This window comes from Anoplolepis gracilipes, chromosome 7 (assembly GCF_047496725.1).
Source record: "Anoplolepis gracilipes chromosome 7, ASM4749672v1, whole genome shotgun sequence".
NCBI classification, from domain to species: Eukaryota; Metazoa; Arthropoda; class Insecta; order Hymenoptera; family Formicidae; genus Anoplolepis; species Anoplolepis gracilipes.
The window spans coordinates 10,249,974-10,275,724 of NC_132976.1; the positions used below are offsets into that span (position 1 = coordinate 10,249,974).

The window sequence follows — 25,751 nt, forward strand, 5'->3', positions numbered from 1 at the left end:
AAAATATTATTTGAAAATTTTTCATAGATATATATGTATATCGTGTGTGTTAATTATTATCATTATAAATCATATTTGATAAATCTATTAGCATGCTATTCGTCCAAAAAATCCTTGATAAATTTAATGATGAATCTAAGAAAATTGATATCAGCCATAATTTTCTCGAGATTCTATCGTTATTGACATATACATAAATTGCACATTAAATACTGTTCACCGATAGCTTTATTCCTTTGTTGCATTCAATACAGGAAATCCTATATCCTCTTTATCCGCTTACGATATATGTTTATATGCTTATCGAGAAAAGCTTGGATATACACATATGTATGTATGTTACATGATTTCCAAGCATGCATATTAATCACGCGCCAATAGTCAAGTGACATAGTTACAATCATAGGTTTCCGCATGATTAATATTGTGATGCACAGATAACATCAAGAAATTGTTTTCGGAATTGTATTGCAAATATAATTACATTCAGTCATACATAAAACATACGTTGCGTCACTTAATGTGCAATCTATTTAATCATCTTAATTTATTCTCAATATTTGACACGATAATTGTATATTTATACAATTTATAGACAATAGTGTAACATCAATATTTATCTGAGGGCCAGAATCGTGAAAATACCCAATATATTTTCTTTAAAATACATTTAAAATATAAAAATATACTTATATATGTATAAAAAATATGTATAAAAAATAATTTAAAACTTGTTTAAAATATAAGTTTGTTGCCAATTTATATAGATAATGTTATTTAATTCAAACGCGTTTTGTTACAGAATCATGAAAAATCTATTCATCCGCGATGTTCTTCTGTGCCAGCTGCATCTTGATCCCTTGGAGATGACTCAGCTTCATCAGAAGAGAGACGCTGATTACTCTTCATCCTGCTAGATTCTCGAGCTAGTCGGTATGGCATTGACTGCATGTATTCGACCACCTTCGAAGAAAGAAAGAAAGAGAAAAGGAACACAAGGTTAGCATATCGCAAAGTTCGTTTCACCGGAGTAATTAAAGTTTCCTGCATTTCAGCCGCGAAATCGACGTTGCGTAGCAAACGGCCTGCTTTGAGATCGATGATACTTTTATCGAACAAGGAGAAATAAAAATCAACGTTCTTTTAATAAACGAATTAGGGTCAGCATCCAACAGCTCGTACGGAGCGTACGACCTAATGCTTACTATATTTTTAAGCTCGCACTAAGATGTTTAGAGCCAATAGAAATCATTAATAATGGAGGCGCGCGTTATCTAAATAGGTCGATGAAAGGTCGATTACTCAAATGGAACAGTCGATCCGAATATAATTAATAATATTTAGCATATGGTTTTCAAGTACTTTACAATATTTCTAATGATAACGTACATTCGCAAACCAGATACTTTCAGTAAACAGAATAAATATTTAATTATTTAATAAAATTACTATTTCACAAATGACACATAGTAATCTAAAATTTATAAAATAATAATTCTTAACAAAAAAGGGAAAACTAAGTCTACAAATTAACAAAAATAACAAGAAAAATAAAACATAAATTGCAAATTATTTTGTGACGACATAATTACCATCTTATAGTATGTACTATAGATGAAAAATAAGATTAGTATAAAAAATTTATAGAAACACAATCAATTGTACGTCGAAATATGATGATCAAACTCCGTGATGGAGCCGCGAAGCTTTTGTGGAACAGTTTGATAATTAATTACACGCTCCACGGCATAAATCTCTTCTGTCTAGATGTACATTAACCGAATCATTTTATATAGAGTTTTACACGATCAATGTAATGAATGCGGCCGACATAATGAATTAATGATACATAACACACTGAGTGATCATTGAACATGCTTCGTTTTGTAGTAAATATAACAGCCACTGATTTAATTCGACGAATGTATTGCTATAATTCTAACATTTAAATAATGTTTCCTTTTTTTAAAGATATATCTTATATTTATGAATATTTATATCAAAAAAAGATTTATACCGAAAGCGGTTTGTTTCTGATAAAGAGATCATATAATAATATTATATTAAATTCATTATTATATATATTAAACTCATAATATAATATTCTAAATATTTACTTAAAAACATTAGATACGCAGATTATAATTATATATATTTTAAAATATTTAAAAATGTATAACCTGATCGTTGTAATCGAGGTAGCCTGCTAAAAGCTCATATGCAATCATACCACTAATGCTTAGAAGAAATATTCGTTGTAATAATATCTTGTTAAAAAACCATTTAAATTTAACCATGATGTAACTGAAATTTAATCATATAATTACATGAAGAATTATGCTAATTGAGAAAGAGAAAGGTAGAGAAATTAATAAATATCTTATTCAATTTTACCAAATAGTCTGTACATCCGTCTAAAAACTATTTGTTAAGCGAATACATCTTGCAAAGAGACAAGCACTAAATATTTTCCTTTACTGTGAGCGAGTGTGAACATTGAAATTTCTTAAAATTGCAGTTTTCGGAATTACATTCTGCTATGAAGTTTGATTCATAATACATATATTAACATGTTAAATGACAAATTTCGTATTAAACGTAAAGAAAAAAAGAGAATTAATTATTTTATAAATAAATAGAAAATTAAGAAATATTAAAATTATTGTTTTCTGACTTTTGATTTGTAAAATGGGATATTTATACAAATATCAATACATGAATATGTTAATAATTGCAATAATAGTGACCTCTGTCTTTCAAAAATAATACTGCTATTTTAAATCGATAAAAAAGAAACTTGGTTTTTTTTCTTTAATTGATGTTATGGGAAAAATTATTTCATTTATTATATATATTGAATTGTCCCCAAAATATATAATACACACACACACACACACACACAAACACATCTTATATATAGAGTACATATATTATATAGATCCTTATGTATAAATTACATATTTATTTCTCGAAATATGTATTATTTTTAATAAGACTTTGTATATAATTTCTATATAGTTCTATGTAATGCTTAATTTATATAATTACTTGTGGAAAAGTTGCAAAATATTTTCCATTATAAAGTACATTACAGTAGTGTGAAACAATAATGTTTACATACCATTTGTCTTTTAAATTCCCAAGCTTCCACGCAAACATTTCAACATGCATATTTATATTTAATGCATATTTCGCGCCATCGTATAGAAGGGAAAGTATCCTCGCAACCGGAAGCGGGCATCGGGTCATATTCACGACTTACGATACCGCAATATATACCGCAATACCTACAACCAATGAATACATTCTCAATCGGTAATTTCTCCTAAAGGACGAATTCTCTGACCTGCGACCTCAATTTCTTCAGCTATTTTCGGAGCTACTTTCGCCTGTTGCAATTGACACTTCCGCTGAGCGTAATCACGGAATCGGAGCGCGCACGCGAAAATACAAAAGTGATACCGCGACGGCGATTTAGATTCCCCTCGTGATCGCCAGGCGTCGCCGACGGTAATGGCGTCCGGTCGATAATACGACGGACGGAAGGAGGCGCCTCTCTCGACGTTCACGAAGGCCGGAGCAGTGAAGGTACACGACGGCCACGACACGCATTGACGTGGGTTGGCAGTTTTTTTTCCTTCGCTCTGCGAGACGGGAAAAATCGTGCGGAGACCCAAGACCCAACGCGCCGATAGAGACGAGACGTGACGTGACGTGACGTGACGTGACGTGACGCGAGGCGAGCGCGAGGGCGCGAGACGTGAGCGCGAAGTGCGTGACGATGTCGCGTTGGACCGCGTAATCAATCGCGCGTAATCGTCGCTACGCCCGCGGCACGTTTTCCCGCGACAGCAGCGTCGTCCGAACATGCGTGCGGCGCGGGACGACGGGCACCGAGCGACAACCGAGGAGGCTCCTTCGAGGAACTGTCAGGGGGATCGTCGCCACCACCATCGCCGCCGACGCCGCCACCACCGCCGTTACGCGTGAGTCAGTGCGAGATCGGACGGAGGCGACGCGCACGCAAAATGGCTTCGGGTGACAATGTGGACGTGATCGAGGTGGTCGAGACGACGAGCTTCCCCGGATCGGCGACGCAGCCGGCGGTGGATCACCTCAGACCGGACCAGTCCACCACGGAGGAAGACTGTGAGTACTCCGGTGTCCCTATCTTGCTCCCCCTTTTTCTTTTCCCTTCCCCTTCTCTCTGCCTCTGGTTCTAGCGCCGTGACCCTAACCTATAACGCGATATCACGAATGTGCCGCGTCGAATGTCATCGTTCTCCTCGCCCTCGCTCGAGAACGATTTGTTCGCGTCGCACGGGATCCTCTTGCGGTGGGTTTTATCGATCCGCTGAATCGGATTCCTCGTGCGACGACGAAACGAGCATGGCCGAAGATCGAAGATCGCGGCTAATCCGTTGTCTCGCGATCTGACAGTTAATGGGTGTCACCCGACCTAGAAAGCGCGAACACGTTGGAATCCGTGTCGTCGTCTAGCGAGGAACGCTTTTATCCAGTTAAAAGTATGCTTCGTACATAAGTCGGAATAATTCTTCCTACGCTCCGATTTGCGGAGCGATCGATTGACTTTTTGACAGTTTTCCTATTATCTCGATATAATCTGTAAAATCTCCAACAGAGGATATTTAATGCATTTTAGTTCGCGAGATGGAAAATCCATCGTGCGTAAATAGACATGTCCCTGTTCCTTGTAGATTGATGGTTCGCCATTTGACAGCTGATAATTATCGATTATAATGTCGACTTCGTAACTTCCGAGAAATTTTAAGCGGTATTCAACATTACATTAATGTTATCGCGTCATCGTTGAAAAAAATCCAATGACACAAAAAGGAATAATATAGAGAAATTTGCGTCGCAACAATGGTTTGTCATTGGAATGGAAATTAGTTTTTAACAGACTATATACATATATATATATATATAATATGCATTATCGCTGTACATAACATACACATAAAAAATGGAATACAATTTTTGTTTACTCTGGAAGGTATATGTTTTGTAGAGAATATATCGTGTTCCAGAAATTTTGTTTCTGGAACACGATATATTCTCTACAAAACTATATACATAACTTTCTTTTCTAACTGTTTTGCATTACGTAATTACGAAAGTCTATATTTCATATTGACAAAGATATAGATTTCTGAACGAGAAAAACTCAATTCTCTTTTAAAGAAATATAAATATATATAAGAAATCTTTATTTTTCAATTTTATTTTAAATTCTGTTTTATATAAATGTTATTTTACAAAATTGAATGTTTGGTTGTTAAAATATTTAAGAGACGATTCTCGAGAAAATTCTTCCTCGAGATAAGATCACTTCGCGATTCTTTAGAGAATAGTCTATCAAAGTTTTTTGCTCACGAAATCTTCTTCTCATATGTTCATGAAATTTTAATATGAGTCAGAGCGAGAGGAGCTAACAAAGACAGGTTTGAATTTCGAAGTCATCGTCCGAACAGTAGCGAGCGCTCGTTTCGTCCCCCTTCTTTGTCAAGATCTTCGCGTTTCAACTCGTAAATTCTGTAAGAACGTTGATTTCACTGCGCTCAATCTACACATGACAATGCAACGAGCGTAATGACGGCGTTTACGCAGTGTGACTCGAAGCATTGCTATTTGTTTGCCGCGACTCCAACTTGACAACTCGCATCATTTGACAGCTGATATCGGGATGGAGGGGAGGGGCAGTACAGCACGTGGAAACGAGTTCTGAAATTCGCGTGGGCTGCATCGTGATCGTGATATCGAGATAACGCTGTTATCAGTTGACGTGTATCTCTTTTTCTCTCTCGTAGGAATTGACTTTTTTCTAGTATATAAAATAACCGATGTAGAGAAAAGTAGAACGCGTGTTGGAATGCGACTCTATGTATCTGGACTGTCTCTTTTGTTCAAAAGATAGCGGCTCTTCCGTCTCTTGTCGAGCAAATGCTTTTTTACCGTTTAGAAAACCTTTTCGCGTTATTATTCCGCCTTTATTTATGTATGTTATATTTATAGTGAATAAAGATTAGCTTATACTTTACTATGATCTTTCGTTTGCATACAAGAAATTATATATCTTGTATTTTAAAATCTTGAACATATTTAAATTATAAAATGCCGTATTACATATTCAGTGACTTTTTTACACTTCCGGTTAAATATCTACGTTCGAATAAATGTAATTGTAAGCAGCATAAATATATTCAATTTTTTTTTTGTTTTCTCCATATTCTTAAGCATTGTAGAACATATAAAATTATTTGAAAAACATCTTATTTTTCTCGCGAATTTTAAATTAAATTAAACTGAGAAATTATGAATAAAAGAACATTTATTACTTCGCTGAAGAATATTTTAATTGCCTCAAGGATATAAGTCTGAATAAATAGTATTTACGTAACGTAATTTATTTTGCTTGATTGGAGGGAAGATAATTTCATATGTTTTTTTCAAATTGTGTGTGCAAAACATAGTTGTTTATAATGCTCTTCTCTATAAATATCTAAATATAAAATCCGCATATTATGCATAACTTTTCAAAAATGTATTAACCATATTTCGATAATGTTTTTATTGGCATTAGTTCGTATTTTCGTTGTTGGAAAAACATCTTTTAACCGAACAGAGAGCGCCGCACGCGTTCGAGTCGAGTAATGGAAGATGAGAGTTAAAAATAGAAGGCTAAGTAAGGACATCTTGACTCACCTTGCTCCCTTATTCTACAGGCTGTCATCCTAGGGGCCCCTTTTTTACTCGATATCGCGAATCGCGCTATTTCCCTACACGTGTCACTTTTTCTGCAATATCAGACTCGATTACTGCACGTGATAATTCAGCTCGTAATTCATTATTTTAAGATTCATTCGAAATAATAAATTTATTTGCGATAAATCTACCGTGATGCATAAACTGCAATTTATATTTTTTAAATTTAATAACATGTTACGTGTTATACATAATTCTTTGTTATAATGAAAAATTAGTATTAAATACTATTACTCTCTTGGCACACATGTGGCTTGTTTACACATTGTATAGTAAGAGTCAATAATGCCTATCACTTTCGGGCTAGATATTTTCAGATCAAACGCATCGTATATCTATCTATAGATATTCGTGTGCATCATGTTTATCGGTTCTAAGAAAAATTTTTGTAACAAACAGTTTATTGGCTGTTTGAGCCATTAAATACAAGATTAACAGAACGTAACCATAATTTTTTCCATTTTCTTCGGCGATAACATTATCGATTTTTCTCAGAACCAACAGTTATGCATTCGAGCTAATTCAAAACTGGAAAGCTGCTTATTGAACCTGCTATAGACATTATAAGTTATATAACATAAATAATATGTAATCACGTGAATAATGCAGACAAATAATGTTACTACTTTCAATAAAATTATAAAAAACAAAATTGTAATAAATTTAAAAAATTTAATTAATTATATTTAGTTTAATACTAAATATGTTTTATGTACGTAATATATAGTCTATAGAATCAATCATTAAAATTTTCTGCCGTCGAAAGTTTAATCATTATGGACATTTATACGTATTGCATTATAAAAAGAGCATCAGTCTAGCAAATCGAGCGTATAAAAAAATCGTTGAGTATATATCTTTAACTCGCGTATATATCTTTAATACTTGACATTTGTGTTTCTAAAGCACGTCTTAAACCTGCTGACGTTCATCGATTATATTGTTCTTCTTCATTGTATATATTGACATTATATATATTATAAAAAAATATGTATAACATATATATGTGTGTATACAAATATATACATGTTATAATTTTATTTAAAAAATACTTTTTATTTCGTTAAAAAATTATCGGATTTTTTTTGTTGTTCTACACTGAGATGTTTATAGCTAAAATTATTTAATGAATTTTATGTAAAATTTCGTAGAACTTTGTGTTTCATTTTCTTTATCTTTTAGTACTGCATCGCGCAACATTATCTAAGACATGCATTATTAGCTATCAAAATATTACACATACATTACATTATTCTAAGTTATTAAAATGAAATGTCTCTTTTGCAGATAAATCGATTGGAGAAAAAACAACAGCATTTGATGTAAGTATTGATCTTACTGTACTAAATAATTATTACTACACTAAATAATTGTCATTATCATAATACTTTTTGAAAAAAATGTATGGATTCCATGCTATAAAAGGACAAAATTATTTTTATTTTTGAATATTTAATTAACATAATAAAACTCATTTAAATAATTATTAGCAATTAATGTAGTTATATAAGCGATAAAAATGCTGGTATTAATAATTTAAGAAGTAGAGTATAATTTTCCTGTAATTTGCTTATAATTTGCACTTTTTTAAAAATATTCTTTCACTTATTTCTTATTATATCGATTTTAGTTTTATACCACATATTGCTTGTAGGTATATTTATTATATTCTTTATATGTGTAGAGATCTGTATCATACTACATAATATTTATATATAATCTTCTTGCCTAGCTTTCACTTTACATAATTCTAAAAAAAAGCTCTAATGAAAAAAGTTATACCGATTTATATAATGTGCTGCATCTCATTAGTTTTTATTTCTCTCATATTCACTTGTTCTACTTTTGCACAGACTTACATTCATATAGTATTTATCGTAAATCGTGATCGCTTATGCTGCAGTTCATTTGATTCTTGTTCTATAAGCATATCGAATACGAGCATTATATTATATTATATTAAAATAAATTTTAAATACAACTGAAAATTTAGCATTAGAATTTAAATAAACTCAAGGATAAGCATCTAAATAAAGGATATACAGAAATACGAATAATAATCTAGAAATAGTAAATTACTTAGAAAAGTATTATCTCTTGAATTATTAAAAAATAAATCAATACGGATTATAGTCTGTTTTTTTATTCTTCTCTTTACAACCGGTTGCACCAAATATAACTTACGTTTACCTACGAAATCATTTCTATTTTCGCGATGAGCAGATCTGCCCGTCATCAGCAATTTATACATGTGTGTCGATTCTTACATGCTTGCGAAGTTTGCAAAGAATCAAATTGCGCACATTCTCGAATTTGCAACTTATTATATCATAATGAGAAGCAGCGTCTAAGTAATTTTTTTTTAGTTGTATAATCATTCCTTTCAATTTTTTCTCCTTAGTTGTATAATCATTCATTTTAATGCATAACTAGGGACAGCTTTGGATTTATTGGATTATTTCTTTTTTAAATACATACTAGTAAATATAAAGGAAAAAAATATTTTGTAACATATATTGTGACATTCCTCACGTAACGATTAAACTGAATGTGACTAATTAAATCTTTTCTCTGATGTATTCCAGATTACATTTAATATAACTACTCACAATGTAATTTACCTTGAATATACAAGTTTGATATTAGCAGGAATGTCACTCATAACAATGTAATCACAGTGTTTTCCTTGAATACACGTTCAGTGTTAGTAAGACTATGCTAATATACTGTCAATGATCTTTGCAGAGTTTAGTAGTGCAGCATGGTATCACTGGTGGCAAGACCCCCGCGGGGGTATCGAGAAACAAATCGGAACGAGAGAGAAAGATTGGGCATCGAAGAGTTGGAGTGGGTGGTGAAATCACATATAAAAAGGTAAGTAAAAAATGTGCCAGTGTAGTATACTACACTGTAGTGTACTTTTAACAGATGGTTTCTTTAGATTATGTTTTTTGCTTTGTAATCAAAGTTAAAGGGTATCATTAAGCAAAAGAGTTAACAAGCTAATATTATTCTGTTTGCGCTACATTATGTCGAATAGTATGCGATTTTTTTTGACGTTGATAAATATCATTCTTATAAAAGCAGAGATATGCTACTATATTTAGCTATAGATGAGAAAGTACTTATTATCCGCATTTAACAACTTACGTCCGCATATTTAATAACTTAATTAGACAAGCTTTATTACACGAGAAATCAGACTTTCTCCATTAAACAGATTTGAAATATTACTGTGTTATAATCACTACTATGTTACAAATATAATAGTTAAGTTATAAGTTTCATAGACTTAAGAAAAATAATAGCTGTAATATATACGTCGTTAATTTTAAATACATTTTGTTTATATAGATTCAAACTACACAAATTATGGGATCTATTCAGTTGGGTATACAGCATGCTGTCGGTGGTCTTGCAAGTAAACCGGAACGTGATCTGCTAATGCAGGATTTTATGACGGTGGAGACAACGAATTTTCCCAGTGAAGGATCAAATCATACTCCAGCTCATCATTTCTCGGAGTTTAAATTTAAAAATTATGCACCCATTGCATTTCGTTATTTTAGAGATCTCTTTGGCATACAACCGGATGACTTTTTGGTGAGACAAATCATTTTCTATGCTGTAATAAAATACAATAAAGTGTTACTTGTATATTAACAAAATATGTGTATTTAGATGTCAATGTGTAGCGCTCCATTGCGCGAATTATCAAATCCTGGCGCTAGTGGGAGTATCTTTTATCTAACGGATGATGATGAATTTATCATAAAGACTGTGCAGCATAAAGAAGGAGAATTTTTACAAACTCTACTTCCAGGATATTATATGGTATGTTCCAAAAGAGAAGGAATTTTTTAAATTAGAATATAATATTATTTTTAACATAAAAACTTTTAATAACCACAATAATGTTTCTTGTAGAATCTAAATCAGAATCCGAGAACACTATTGCCAAAGTTTTTTGGGTTGTATTGCTATCGCTGTAATAGTAAAAATGTTAGATTAGTGGCTATGAATAATCTTTTACCTTCGTTTGTAAAATTGCATCAAAAATATGATTTGAAAGGATCTACATACAAAAGAAAGGTTCGTAATATTACATGAATATATTTATAAGTATTATTATAATGCATATAACTTGATATTATATACATATATTATATTAAACTGTAGGCATCGAAAACAGAACGTTCAAAGTCTTCACCGACATATAAAGATCTAGATTTTATGGAGCATCATCCAGAAGGCATCTTTTTAGAGGCCGATACGTATGGTGCGTTAGTAAAAACTATTCAACGGGATTGTCGTGTATTAGAAAGTTTCAAAATTATGGATTATTCTTTACTTGTTGGAATCCATAATCTTGACCAGGCTGCAAAGGAAAAAGCTGTAAATATTATATGACTTTTCATATCACCAAAATATATCATGCGGTAAATATTTATCTATATACATATTACATTTGTAGCAAGAGCAAAGATTGTCGGCAAGCGCTGATGAAGAAGTTGGGGAAGTGGGTGAAACTGATGGATTTATTCAATCTGAGAAGGAAAAAGAGAGAGAGGATAGAATAGGCGCCGCCGCTTTGAATCGATCGCGCAGTATAAATCGTCAAAGATTAGTTGCTCATAGTACGGCAATGGAAAGTATTCAAGCCGAGAGCGAACCGATAGATGAAGAAGATGACGTACCGTAAATATCATAGTTGTACAACTTTATGGATGTACATGATCGAGATATGTTATATGATTGTAATAAATTTTGTTTATGTTTCCAATAGCTCAGGCGGTATTCCTGCCAGGAACGCGCGCGGTGAACGTCTTTTGTTATTCCTTGGTGTTATCGATATTTTGCAAAGCTACAGATTGAAAAAGAAATTAGAACATACGTGGAAATCGATGATACATGATGGGGTGAGTCACATGTGTATAATATGCGTGCATATGTGTTTATTAACATATAAATTTCTCTTTTATAATCTAATTTTCTCTCACAATTCAGATTTTTTTCATTTGTCTCAACATTTTATTGATAGAAAGAACGTTTTTTTACTTTGTCAGGATACTGTGTCAGTTCATCGACCAGGATTTTACGCGCAACGCTTTCAGGATTTCATGGCCAAGACAGTATTTAAGAAAATACCATCACGTAAGTACCATCCGAATCAACCTGTCCTAACAAGTTTGACTACAAGATTACACTCAGCAAAACTCACTAATATGTGAGTAAATTCACGCTTACTTACCTATTTACTGGTAGCCATTGTCTTCTGATCGATCATGTTAAGTCGTCGCGTTATATATATTATACATTATATACAAGTTGTATAATATTAACTTTGCTTGTTGAAAGTATAAGCAAAAAATAATATTAATGGTATATTGTGATTTTATCGTATTGAAATGCTATCAAATTGTACCTTTTATTGACGCTTTTGAGACATATTTTAAACATTTAATGCAAAAGAAACGGGATTAGAACAAAGATAGTTTATTATAAGTGAAGCTCAAAACTGATACTTAGAATATATATATATATATTATGTTATCATTATATAAATAGTAAGGTACTTAGATTGTTACTTAAGAAGAGCATATTCCAATTTTCATAGAGCAGTAAGCCGTAAGCTAGACACATATATTTTTCTTTTCCTTACAATTTATAAAAAGATTCGCCTATTTAATTAATTCACTTATATAGTCATACAATTCTTTTGGCTAGCGCGTAACAAACTCGCGTTACTGCTGGAAAAGAGGAGAAAAATTTAACAAGATATTAAGCTTCCACGAATATCTTAAGTCGTAATTATTATCAGGGTTAAAACAAGCGATTCTGGTTTTAATAAATTTTTATCAGGTTATTTATATTTTAAGAATGTTAAAAGCGCAGGTGTCAGCGACTCAATTTCGGCTGTATAGATTTTATCACAGACAGATTTAGCCGTCCAGAGAAATATTTTAACGATTATAACAGCGTTATAAAATATTTGAGTGACTGCAGAGAATGCGACAAATACTATGCGGATATCCGAAAATTATCTAAACACGCTTTTGCATCAATATCATGTTTATATTTAAATTTTATTGATCTGCCCAGTGCCTTGCGTAGATTAATGAAGTATTGCGCAAATCAAAACTGTTGTAAAATAAGAGAGATGACACGCTTTATCTATTCAACGAATGCGATATTTATCAGTGGTATACAATCCGATCCAGAAGAGAATTTTTCGGATACCTGCATTCGTTTAGAATCAATGCTGTGAATAAGATATATTTTGGGTCTAACAAATGTCAATTGATCATTTTTGGGTTTTGTTTTGGTGTAACTAATTGCTAACACTATACACACGTATTTTGTTATATATAATTTTTTTTCTTTTTTTGATAATTTTTTTTTTGCAAGTTTTATCTCATTGTGCATTTCATATTTTCCTTCGACGCACAATTTTATTTTGATATATTTATTAAAAAGAAACAAAAAAATCGATCACTGGTGTCCACAAGTATAGCTGAGTATTTTTTACATATATACATATATTTATACCGATATTGTTAATCTATCTTGTGACTTCCATCGGCATATTTTTATTTATATGTTAGACTTTATACTGCGAGCCATGTTTGAAAAGATTGATCGTCTTAACAAGATTTTCATTAAGTATTAACATAAGCAAAAGCTGGCATTTAAAAATCCTTTTCTTTGCCAATAACTTCTTCTTGATCTAGTCCATAACATAATTTATTACATATATACAGTTGTGTCAGTGATACGAATAAATCGCAATCTAATTTTTATCTTTTTTTGATTAATATCATGTGCCAAAGTTTTATAAAAGTTCCTTAATATACAAGAATAAATCTTAATAATAAAATTTCTGTTTTATCGATGCGCCAAAACAATCATTGATCTTTTTGTTCACCAGAACATATTAGCAAAAAGAATAGTATAATAGAACGCACGAAATACGTTCGCGCATTCAATTAGTCAACAATTTAAAAAATAAATAATTATCAAATCAATTATTTAATCAATCAAGTAATTTTTAAAGAAATAAAAAAAATGCCAAACATATAATTCTCTCTACAAAGGTTCTCTTTAGAGGCTTTTTATCGAGAGATAGAGAGATGCTAGTTGATTTTGTGCGATCTATATATTTGTAGAAGAATCTCTGCGAAATATAATAATGTTGAACGCGTATATATTTTTGGCAATAATAGTAAATGTTAGAATCGCGTGGGTGTACGATTAATTCGAGAAAGAGAGTGCGAGAGTGTGAGAGCGAGAATAATCGGTAGAGGTAGATTGTTTTTTTTTAATTGCGAAAATATTCAGCTATCGACTGAACGTGGGCACCATTGTACATATTTATATATTTTGCAATAAACATTTTCGCTGTTTACAACTTCATTTCATTTATAAGCCCACCCGTACACAACTTATAACCTGATACCGTACTGCTACTACTACTACTAGTACTTTATTACTACTATTACTAATACTGTCACTATCATTACTACTGTTGCTATTATTACTAGTACTACTACTCTCATCCCGTATACTGTCATCATTATTGACATTATTACCAATTACTATGACATACATTCCCTCGTAGTCGTTATTCATATTAAGTTTTTTGCACTATCAACGCGTTACACTTTGTATATTGTCTTAATATTGTATCGTGCCATGTGTTTGCTGTTTGTGTTACGTTTGCGTTTCGTTAATCACCTATCACTTATATTTTATTTCATGCTAATAGAAAGAAATTACAATTGACAGTCCAAAAACGTTCTAGGAAAAGTTATGTAATTCTTTTTTTTTTCTTTTTTTTTTTTAGTTCTCTTATAATTTCTCATGTGTTAAATGCAACATTGTTGAAGCAGCATTAACTTGTCTTGTGTCGCATAAATCTTTGAATATAACAGAGTTTAATAAAAAAAATCTGTTGAGATAATTTGCGACAAAATTTACAACGATTCCCAGTCTGTACAGGGAAGGAAGAAAGGGCTTAAAATCGCTTTGTACTTCAACTTAAAAACGTTTAGAAACTAGGTGTACCCTGACTTTCTTTAATGTTTTTATCTATTCTCAGCAGTCCCTAATAATTTTATCATTTATTCAATAATTCGGTATATATAATCATACAATATACGGAGTTAGCTAAATGTTGATGTTTCTGTGTCCCGTGCACTTCTTTTCGTGTCAACCCCCAATGACCTGATCTGACCTGCTACTGATCGAAACTTGAAAATCGAATACCAAAAGTGGACCTGCCTGAGATTAAGGGGAATCACCGCAAATTCCGTAACCTCGTCACCAGCTATATAGGTAACTCTGTCTATGTGTGCGTCCATCTGTCCATTTTTGTATACGAATGTATGTACGTTTGTTTTCTTATAATCCTTGTGTCTATATCTTCTTACGAATAATCTGTTCTTTCTTACTCTATTTCTTGACTCTACAGCCGATTTATCATGCCTCTTAATTTATTTTGCAATGTTGCATTCGCTGAAAAAAATTAAACTATAAAATGTCTGTCGAGATTTTTTTGAAAAAAATTTGAATAGTAGGTTGAATTGTATTTTAAAATAATTTAAAAATAATTTGTAAAATGACGCGTGTGTGAAAAGTCTTTGCATGCGCAACTCGAAGATAAGCTGTTAAATATATTTATCAAAATATATCTGTTTTTACTTTTTATTTTTTTATTTGCTGAATTATAAGATTAAAACGTGAGTAAATTATATTTAGAAAAATTAATTAATATCTAAGAAATTTATTTTTATTATAAATATATTTTTTATGAATAAAACTTTGAGCATAATACTCTATGTTTGGTTCACTAACATTTTTTTTTGTGCGTACGATATTTTTTTTAAATTTGAATATTTTCATTAAAAAGGACGAATTTTTAAAACTAATTTCAGCAGTGGAATTATGCGAATAACTTTTTCTAATATTTGTGTGTGTGTATGTGTGTGTAAGTATGCCTCTCTTGTTTCTATTTTCTCTCTTGCTTTTGCAACCGATGCCTGTGACAATTACGCCTGATACATGCCTGATACTCTTTATTTATTACTCTTCACATTTTTACTATTCCCTATTTTTCGACACACATTTCGCAACACACACAGTCCAAGAATCTTTTTATAAATCTTTCAGATCATTCTTTTTAATATGCAAGCGATGATATTCACTACTAATCATGGATAATGAACTCTTCACTGTTTACCTTCCACACTATATTTTGACATAGCATCCTGCAAAAAAAATTAATTAAAAACATTTCTGTAATTGTCTGTTTAGGATATTTTCACTGAGTTTCTCTATATATATATCTACAACTTATTGACAATTTCGAAACTTCCCTGTCACATTTGATATCATGCAGCAATTAGTTTAGCCTGGGCATACCCTATTTTACGGCACGGATGATAGATTGATAGATATACCTTTATATAATGAGATATTTATTTATTATGCATAAAATATATTTCTACAAAATCCAGCACAATTCTCATGTACGTATATACTTTTTTATGTGACTAATTACTTAGGCATGTGAATTAAGATGTAGTTTACAGGTGACAATTGTAAAAAATAGCTCTCGCTCAAAAACGAGGCCTATAGATGTGCTTGATTATATTTTTACATATCTATACGTATAATATGTGTTATAAACATTTTATATTTGCGATTAGTATAATTAAAATTATAAGAGCATTCACACATATATATGTATGATAGTTTAGCGTTTATTAACGATAGAATAGTAATTGTAGCCCGAAGAAGAAACAATATTTATATACAATTATGGCAGATAGTGCTGTAGCGAGACTTGTGTTTTATTTAGAGAGTAAAAATTTAGATATACTATCTAGGAATAAGAGGTTATAGATGAAAGAAGTCGTGATGCAAGTTATCATTATATAGATATCATTGACTACCTATATGTAATGTAAACGCTTATTTAACATATGCATATCTAAGAGAAATTGCAAATTCAACTCTGCAAAATAGGAGGGGATTGTAGTATATATTTTTCTAACTATTTTTAGGATTTATATATAATAAATTATATATTTTCTAGTGAAAAAGATTTAAAAAGTATTCAATATACACAATTATGTTAAAATTGAATAATTAGTAGAATGATTTAAGAAGTAGGTTCATTCTGTAAATTGCAACAGTGCTAATAATTCGAGACTAATATTATATATACTGTGATCTTTGCTACGGTACTGATGTCAGCTTTTGTAGCATAATATGTTTGTGCCCTTTCAATACTTAACACTTGTGTACAATTTTTTTAAAGCAATTTTTACAAATAATTTGATGTTTAATTTACATGCAGCTTTGTGCAAGAAATTATGGCATCGCATATTTTATGTTACAGCCTTGAAGCATTCTCCGTCGAAGAGAAAAAGTATAAGCAGACCACTGAGGCCGCTGGAGGGTGATTTCGATTCGACTGGTAAGTTAGACGCGTTTCAATTCAAACCATTTTCCATTATTCTATTATTCCAAAGTTCTTTACGCTTGTTTATGATATCACGCGAGAAAGAGATATCGGTTTTCGGAACGTCATTAATAATGGACCGCGTATAATTATTTTTATATCTCTAAATGTTCTCCTACAATATATTCAACTCCAGGCTAGAACAACATGATAGCGAAAATCATGCGGTAAAAGGTTTAATTATATCTGATTTATATCAAGAATACGGCGCAAAATATATTAGCAGCGCAATTGAAAAACTTTAATTTGAATTCCGAAAATCGTACCGAAGATTTTTGATAAAACGTTTCTTCACGATTCTCTTATTGGCTTTGCGCTGGATTTCACTATAGCCAGGCACAGCGATCAGTGCAATAAACTTAGTTGCGGCATTCCCACGTTACCCGCTTCTAAAACATTCACGACAGTACCGATATGTGAAGACGTCGAGAATTCTAGATGAAGTCCCGTCTAATCCTATCTACTCCCTCATCCTTCGTTCCCTCATTAAGTTGTCTTATCCTACGGATATTCCATTGTCGAATACAAAACGTATGTACAATTAATTTCTAATTCTCTAATTATATTTAGTAGATTTTAATCTATAATATAAAGATGCACGTTTTGCAATAAAAATATTTTCAATTTTGCATTTCTTATACATATATTAGTAGTCGAGGAAAGTTTATATAATTTTGCCATCAATAAATTTATATGTCCACCACAGCACTCGAGTCAACAATGAACGATGGTAAAATTAATGTAAATATTAATGCAGAATTATATACATATATTGTACAGAATCAATATATACATATACAACTACAATTTATATTTTATTCAAATTATATATTTCACTTAACAAAAATTATATTTCACCTAGCAAAATAATTCCACTAATTCACAAGTTTCTGCACTTCGTATCTCGTAACTTTATCTATCCTCGTATTCCCGTAATTAATTTCCCTTCGCCAATGTAATCGTCCTACGCAGCTTTATATCGTGAATGTCAGTCAAATGTTTAATTTCTCCCTGTTACACAAACGTCCCTTGCTCGAATCCTGGTTCTGCCTCGGGACTCCTTCGGTCAACGAGACGACAGAGAAACTGCGACCTCGCGATTTCGGCAGGGTACGCTTTTATCGTGTGCTTCGCTCACCCTGCGAATGAAAAATGCTTGAGAGAACGCAGCGAACGCCAAACTTTATAATAAAGCAGGGTTTGAATTATTATTACCGAGATGAAATCGTGATTTCAATGCTACAGATACGCGAAAATTTCTATACTTATGCTGGGGAGAAATATTAATACTTTTTGTGCATCTGCAGCATCAATAATAATAATCTCTCTCTGACATTATAACGATTTCGAACCCTACGGTAAAGAGATTTCGTGACACCGAAGCCGAGATCTCGTGCTTGGAACGCGCTTCTGGCATTGAATGGCTTTCGCGTTTAGACACCCTCGAAATCCGTGGTGAGTTTCTCTGTCAAATTAAGAGTCGGACACATGACAAGTACGGTAATGGTACATGGTGTTATATGGTGGTTTAGCGGTGGCGGCAACTGGAGGTTCGGCAATGCATGCTACATCACCTACGAAGGCCGGTGAGTTTCATTTACTTTAATGTGTATAATTGTTCATTATCATATGAAATTATTCTCAAAATTGCATCGCGTGATATCGCGAAAATATATACTATATATACCCTCGGAATAAAGGCTCAGAAAATGTGACGCGCTTTATTCTTTAGAGAAGAGTTTCTCAAAGAGTCAAACTAAAATTATGTGTGATAAATTATTAATCTTAAAGATTATCATTAAGATAAAGAGCCGTATAACTTTATTGCGATGAATCTGAAATTATAGTTAAAGTTTTAATAAATTAAATAATTATTTTTTAATCAGCTCCGTATTATGATAACAAATTACCAATCATGTATCATTTATCGCTTGATTAAAATCAAATCGCAAATAAATAATTTTTCGAATGAGCTGTGCAACGTAAATTCGAGAAAATTATAAAACCGTATTTTACTTGACGATAATTACTATATATATACGATTGTAGCAAATTACATATATTTCACATTGGTCAATTAATTATGAATATATGTTTATATTATATATTACAGTAAATTGTGGTATGTATTTACAAAATTATGCTACGACTATTTTTGTAAAGAGGTCAAGCAGAAAAGAATGAACGTTGCACGGTTCTCCGGATCATTCGACTTCTCTCATCCGGCTTCTCTGTTTTTCTCTGTTTGCCTGCCTCTATCTCTATATATATTCCCATCCCGCGCCATCACGACGCTGCACATCGCGACTCCCTCGACCGTTGAACTCCCTCGGACGACTACGAACGACCTCGAACAACCCCGAGTAGCAGTTAGCCTGCCCGAATCTGCGATCAGCGCGACGAACGCGGCGGTCACGAGCGGCTCGGTGCCGATCGCCACCTCGACTCCGGTTAATCCCGCCGCCGGTCCTCTGAGTCCGCCACCGTTGACCTTAGCCACCGGTCAGGGCCCGCATCCGCACGAGCATCCGGCCGGGACCGTTCCCGCGGTCAAGGTCACGAGTTACCCGGCCGTGCTGAAGGGTAGAAGCGCGGCAAGTCCGCCGAATCCGAACCTGGTGCCGTCCGGCAAGGTCCCGCCGCCGGTGCCGCCGCGGGGCACGGGTTCCTCGAGGACGAGGTCCTCCGAGGATCACCGGACGGCAGGTGCCACCGCTTCGACGACGTCGTCGGCGACTTCCAGCCGAGGTGATGAAGCAGCCATAATCACGAGATACCGCTTGCATGACAGTTCGTGCGACCTGCACCGCCCGCTCCCACTTGATCATTCCTCTACTTCTGCTACCACCGCTAAGACTGTGACCTCTACTATCACCGCTGCTACTTCTACTAAAACTACCGCGATCTCGAACGCGTTGCATGCCCGTACATCGACACTCGACACGTATCGCGTCACGCACCGCGGCAATTTCGACCGAAAGACCGGAAGCGACGATCGGCCGATGGATTGGTACGTTCAGGACCTGGACGAGGAGTTTGTCAGCGTGGAGAAAATTGAGGATGCTTACTTCATCAAGACTAGTCCGTATCCTTTTAGACCAGATAGAGGGATTTATCGATCCGATCGCTGGAAAGAATTTGGCGGAGCTGGAAATCTTAAAGTCTCCAGGAAAGATAGAGAGACGAGAGATAGCACCAAGACGGATCATTTAGCGAAATTTACATACTTTCTCAATCCAAGTTCTCGAAGCGATCTGATGAATTACAAGATGTCGCGAAAAGACAAGAAGCACTCTGAGACATATTATGAGAGGATGAAAAGAAAGCAGAAGAATCTTGAAGAGTCTATCACGACCATCACGACGATATCGTATAGCCGTAAGTCAATGAAAGATGCGAAAGCTACAAATGCATCATTGTACATGAAGAATAAATCTATTGAAGAATCGGTTAAGCAAAAAATTTCAAGATTCACTAAAAAGGATAGTATATTGCTGCAAAAGATTCGAGAGAAATCTAGAAGAAAGAAACGATTCGCACCGAAACCGAAGAGACAAATCTCTGCAACTTTTAATAAAAGTTTTGACGAAATTGAAAAAACAAAGGAAAACAAAGAGGATAAAAGATTGTTTTCAAAAATCAATTTTCAGGAGAATAAAAACAATAATTGTCATCAGGTTCAAAAGAAAAGTGATAAGAATGCCAAAAATTTTAAAGTCCAAAGGAGACAATCGGTAATCGGATGTGACAAATCTTCTGAGATGAAGAGTTGTTCTTCTAATAAAAACAGCAATTATCTTGACAAAGACACCTCTAAGAACGACGAACAAGGAAATAAAAGAAGTGAATTTAGAGGAATCCTTCCGAAAGACAATTTCGTTGAAGATGAAGAGAAGAAGATAATCTGCGGACCAATCAACTTTAATCAACAAACGCTTATACCTTTTCGTCCCGACAGCATTAGAAATAGAAATAGCAACGTCGGGAAGTCTTCCGTTTCTGAGAAAGTAAAAAGTTTCGAGAATATTAAAACGAGGAACGCTCAGCAAGAAGAGCTATACTTGTATAATTTAAACGAAGGAGTCAACACTATTAAGGAAAAATTTGCACTGTCGACTAATAAAATCCGATTAAATCAGGAAGAGAAAAAAATAGGATTCAAAGCGGAAATAAATACTAAAGACGAAAAATTTAAGCCGCTTTCGAGCGGCTTCGACAACCATCTGTCATTTAATTCAGAATTTGGAATGCTAAAGCCGAATGTCTCTTTTCTACATACTTATCGAAAGACACGATCGTTCACATAAAAATTGATTTTTTACATATTAATTTTATAGTATTACAGAATTCTGCAACATACGAAGAAGATTACATTTTAAAAGAGCCATACAAATAATGACAGATGATTTAAAAGAGTTTCGATAATACATTTTATATTTGTTTCTAACTTATAACTTTATAAGGAAGAATTACCTTATAAAGAAAAACCTTGCCTTATAAGGAAAAACAACAGCTTTCATCTTCCTTCATTGGACGCTTATCAGACATAAAATGTTTTTTTTTTTTCCCTTACTATCACTGCCGCATGATAACGCAAGTATTATTATTTCCTGCATATCATCATCCAATCTCACATATTAGATAGTGATAATAATGTTTTGGTAGTCGTCAATGGTTATCGAAGAAAATTATGAGTTATGTTTTATATTACTAATTGTTCTATTATACGTTATTTATCTATTAATAGACATCGAGAGGAAAATAATCTGTGTTGACTAATAGATAATTTTCCTCATCTCTTTTCCACGTCTGCGACATTTCAATGCCAGTCGATTTTAAGACATCGACGAGGTATCGTTTAAATACAGTCTAGCTCATTCTCTGTCCATTGCATAAAACTATCATCACGTAATAATCTATGATTGATTAATGGCCTTAATAATTTTTTAAAAATTTGAAATTGCATGCGTAGAATTTTTCATTGCCATCAACGAGAGAATAAACGCAATGTGTTGTACACAAAATGAAATTTTGCTCACATTATTATCATTCTCGTATGATATATTTTTATCATTTTTTTTTTTTTTTGCCATTTTTAGTTTCTGTGTGGTTTAGCATTTATTTATTTAACTAATTACGTTTATTGACTTGCAGTTGCATATCAGTTCGAAGAATTTTAAAGAATTTAGCTTCTGTTTGTAAATTATATATTAATAATTTCTCGATTCTTTATCTCGATGTAATACATGTCTAAGTGAATGCATAAGAGGATGTTCATATGAGTATGTTCGTGATGATACATATCGAGTCGCATTATGTAAAATTCAATCTGTCCTCCCTACCCTAACTAAATAATTTGTTTGTTATTGCACTTGCATAGTATACACACATAGTTGAACACGTAGACACACATAAATAGTATTATTTAATGAAAGTTGAGTTTGAGATTGTTTCTTTCTAATTTCGAATATAGATGCTTTATTTTGATTGCATCTCTATTATGAGAAATGTTTACATTTTCAGCATTTTTAAGAATGCAATCTCACGTGACTGTTGCATAGTTGTGCGATAAATAATACAATTTTAACGTGATATAAAATTCGATTTACGAAATAAATAGCTTGCTAGCTAGCTTGCTTATTGTTTCTGAAAGTGTTAAAAATGTAATTTTTTTGCTCTGAATATTTCCTTGTTGCGTATAAAACTTGGTATTGTTATTTTTCTTCCTGCAAATATTTATAGTTGTTTTTATCCTAAGCTTCATCAACCGTGTATACACGCGTAGATAGGCAGAAGGGTTAATTCCTCGCGATAGATTTTTAGAGCAGATATCATTACTATTTTAGATCGGAATGATTGAATCATCTTTGATCGATGTGTAGAATGATTCAATTTTTCCTGTCGATTCAGCTTTTAAATCTCTAATAAATGTACAGTAAAAATTGATCTTTAAATTATCTTAGATTTCGATTATGCAATATTTTTCTTATCATGACGATCAAATTGTTAATAGATACAAAAATTGATACAGTGATTAAATATCGTATCATACAAAATATTTCTAAATTTTTCAATTTCTTTCGCAAATGCAAAGAGATATATGTGTCTCACGAAGCCGCGATGAGAAATATATTTCTTCCAAAAGCGCTCTTTGAAGTAAACCATATTATTTTTTCCGCTAAGTATGTATGTCAGTATATAATAGCATACATGTGAGTGTGATTCTGCGCTAAACGAATTCCTTATCCCACCTATTCTCCGCCGTCATTCCACCCTTGCTACTATTTTAGCATTCGAAATGATAGACGCGTGTCAATTAGAGCTAATTGTAGTGCGCTTCTTGTAGGTGGCACCCTTCCTTCCACCTGTTCCACCCCGCCCCCGCCCTTTGACGACGCGGTCCGTTCGAACGATCAAACTCTGGCTTCCGGTGGTCATCTTCAACAAGGCGGCGCAACCATTCTCGCGAGTAACTTGAGCTCCGCTCACTCCAAGCAAAATAAGGTTGTTCATCATGTTACGCTCACCAAGACGTATCATGACACTGTGAGGTGAGTACCATCTTTTGTGACATTGAACACTTGACAATTTTAAACTATCTTCATCTTCAATCAGTAACATAAAATTAAGAAAAAAAATGATTTATCACGTTTTATGTACACTTGGTTGGATTACACAATGAAATTAGCCAACAGAAATAATGCAGAATGATAATTGCTAAATCTTTAATAGCCAGAATATTGAACTATCAACTTTCAAGAAATAAATGTTGCTGATTGAACAGATGTGTAATTGACAAAATATTATATGTATCGTCTTTACACTTTGTTTAGAATTTTTTTTTATATATTAATGATATATTGCTTATATTACTATGATTATGAAATATACATATACATTTATGTACATATACATACATATATTTTACGCTTATCTTCGCACTTTGCACGCATCTAAACAAAGACTTTCTTTTGCTTTATCACGGCAACTTCAGGAAAAGGAAAATGTTAGTATTATTTAATTTTAATTTAATCACACACATGATTATATTCGTTCTTCGATTATTAGATATTAAATCTCGAACAAATCTATCCCAATAGCATATCGGATGTGCATTTGGAAAGCAGCGGTAGCGGTAGCGGCAGCGGTGGCAGGGAAACCAAATCATCGCTGAGCGTCGAGAGCGGGGGCAGCAGTCGCGGTGGCGGCTGTCTCACGTGGACCCCACCGGCCGGAAGTGCCGAGGGCTCGACGCCCACGTGGACCGAAGGGACGCCGTCCTTCACCGAAAGCTCCAGCAGCGGCGACATAGGTAAGTTGCTGTACGCGCTCAACATCTACTATGGCTCCTGAAGAGTACTGCCACGAGGACCACAGCTACGTCTTCTTCTGCCGCTAACTTCCTTCCCTCTTCTGCCTACTCGAACGCTCTGACAAGGAAATTTGCGAGAACGAACGTGAACGTCACGTTGATTCTCAGTCTGCTTTTCGATTGTTGATTGTTGACATAGATTTTTGCTTTTTTTTTATATACGTTGACTTCTTGCGAGAAATATTCAATTTTTTTTTTGTCAGAACTTATATTATGTGTATTACGCCGATTCTGTACATTTAAAGTTTTCTTTTTATAAAATTTCTCTATATTTGATTGATATCGACTGTATGATGCAACAACATTAACGATCATATTGGTGGATTTCTTTGTATCTAATTATATATGTATCTAATTAACAATTATGCAAAATATCAATACAGCAAAACTATTACGAATATATTGAATATATTCAACAAACTGTCATGAGAAGTTTTAATTCCTCCAACATTATTAAACATTATTTTTAATTATCCTATGAAATGTGTGTACAGCATATACTTTATCGTCATTAACTATACAAATTCATGTATCATAATGCAAACAGTTATCTACATTCCAGTGTAAAACTAACGAAAGACTTTTTTTAATGTCGAGGAAAAAATAGTTTTTCATTGAAGTAACAGAATCTCTGTTTAACGGCGAAGTAATTTATTATATAAATTGAAACCACTTCTTCCAACTTATTCTATATATTTTTATTGATTTTTACTACGATCTTTATTCGTTGTTATAATGAATTTTGATTATTCTTACAATATTTTATTCACTGTTACACTATTTTTCAAAAGCAAAATATTTTTTGAAATCAAAGTGACATGATATATCCAATTATATCGAAATTATATACACGTATGTAAATGTGTGTGGAATGTGATAATCAAAAAGCAAAAAGTAAAACTTAGTGCATGTAACTAATTATTATTTAAATGTGGTAGATTGTATTTCGATAAAAAAATCACTTTTATCTACATGTTTGATTCTACATAAATAATAACATGATATATGTGTGTGTGGACATTATTTTATTAAAATAGATTGATGAAAGCGATTGATGGAAAATTGTGC

The 25,751-nt window shown here is 33.0% G+C and overlaps 1 protein-coding gene, 1 long non-coding RNA gene and 1 pseudogene across 8 annotated transcripts in view; 2 read left to right on the forward strand and 1 right to left on the reverse strand.

Annotated features, from left to right (window-relative positions):
* The window catches only part of LOC140668215 (uncharacterized), a 240,807-nt gene extending 239,899 nt beyond the window's left edge, over positions 1-908 (forward strand). Inside the window, exon 4 of the long non-coding RNA XR_012047140.1 lies at positions 803-908. This is a non-coding gene — a long non-coding RNA (uncharacterized lncRNA). The remainder of the gene's footprint in view (positions 1-802) is intronic.
* LOC140668211 (uncharacterized) lies at positions 12-3,869 on the reverse strand (annotated as a pseudogene).
* Pip5k59b (Phosphatidylinositol 4-phosphate 5-kinase 59B) overlaps positions 3,574-25,751 on the forward strand; it is a 33,925-nt gene continuing 11,747 nt past the window's right edge. The window contains exons 1-16 of one of the 7 annotated variants that reach the window (XM_072896941.1): positions 3,574-4,149; positions 8,074-8,108; positions 9,532-9,660; positions 10,141-10,389; positions 10,468-10,620; positions 10,714-10,878; positions 10,966-11,181; positions 11,261-11,484; positions 11,573-11,705; positions 11,853-11,940; positions 15,058-15,120; positions 17,189-17,266; positions 18,844-18,897; positions 19,679-20,059; positions 23,658-23,862; positions 24,412-24,623. In XM_072896941.1, coding sequence (XP_072753042.1) covers positions 4,029-4,149; positions 8,074-8,108; positions 9,532-9,660; positions 10,141-10,389; positions 10,468-10,620; positions 10,714-10,878; positions 10,966-11,181; positions 11,261-11,484; positions 11,573-11,705; positions 11,853-11,940; positions 15,058-15,120; positions 17,189-17,266; positions 18,844-18,897; positions 19,679-20,059; positions 23,658-23,862; positions 24,412-24,623 — 2,506 coding nt within the window. In that variant the 5' untranslated portion in view covers positions 3,574-4,028. The remainder of the gene's footprint in view (positions 4,150-8,073; positions 8,109-9,531; positions 9,661-10,140; positions 10,390-10,467; positions 10,621-10,713; positions 10,879-10,965; positions 11,182-11,260; positions 11,485-11,572; positions 11,706-11,852; positions 11,941-15,057; positions 15,121-17,188; positions 17,267-18,843; positions 18,898-19,678; positions 20,060-23,657; positions 23,863-24,411; positions 24,624-25,751) is intronic. The other 6 variants (XM_072896942.1, XM_072896939.1, XM_072896940.1 and 3 more) reach the window with 6 other exon arrangements.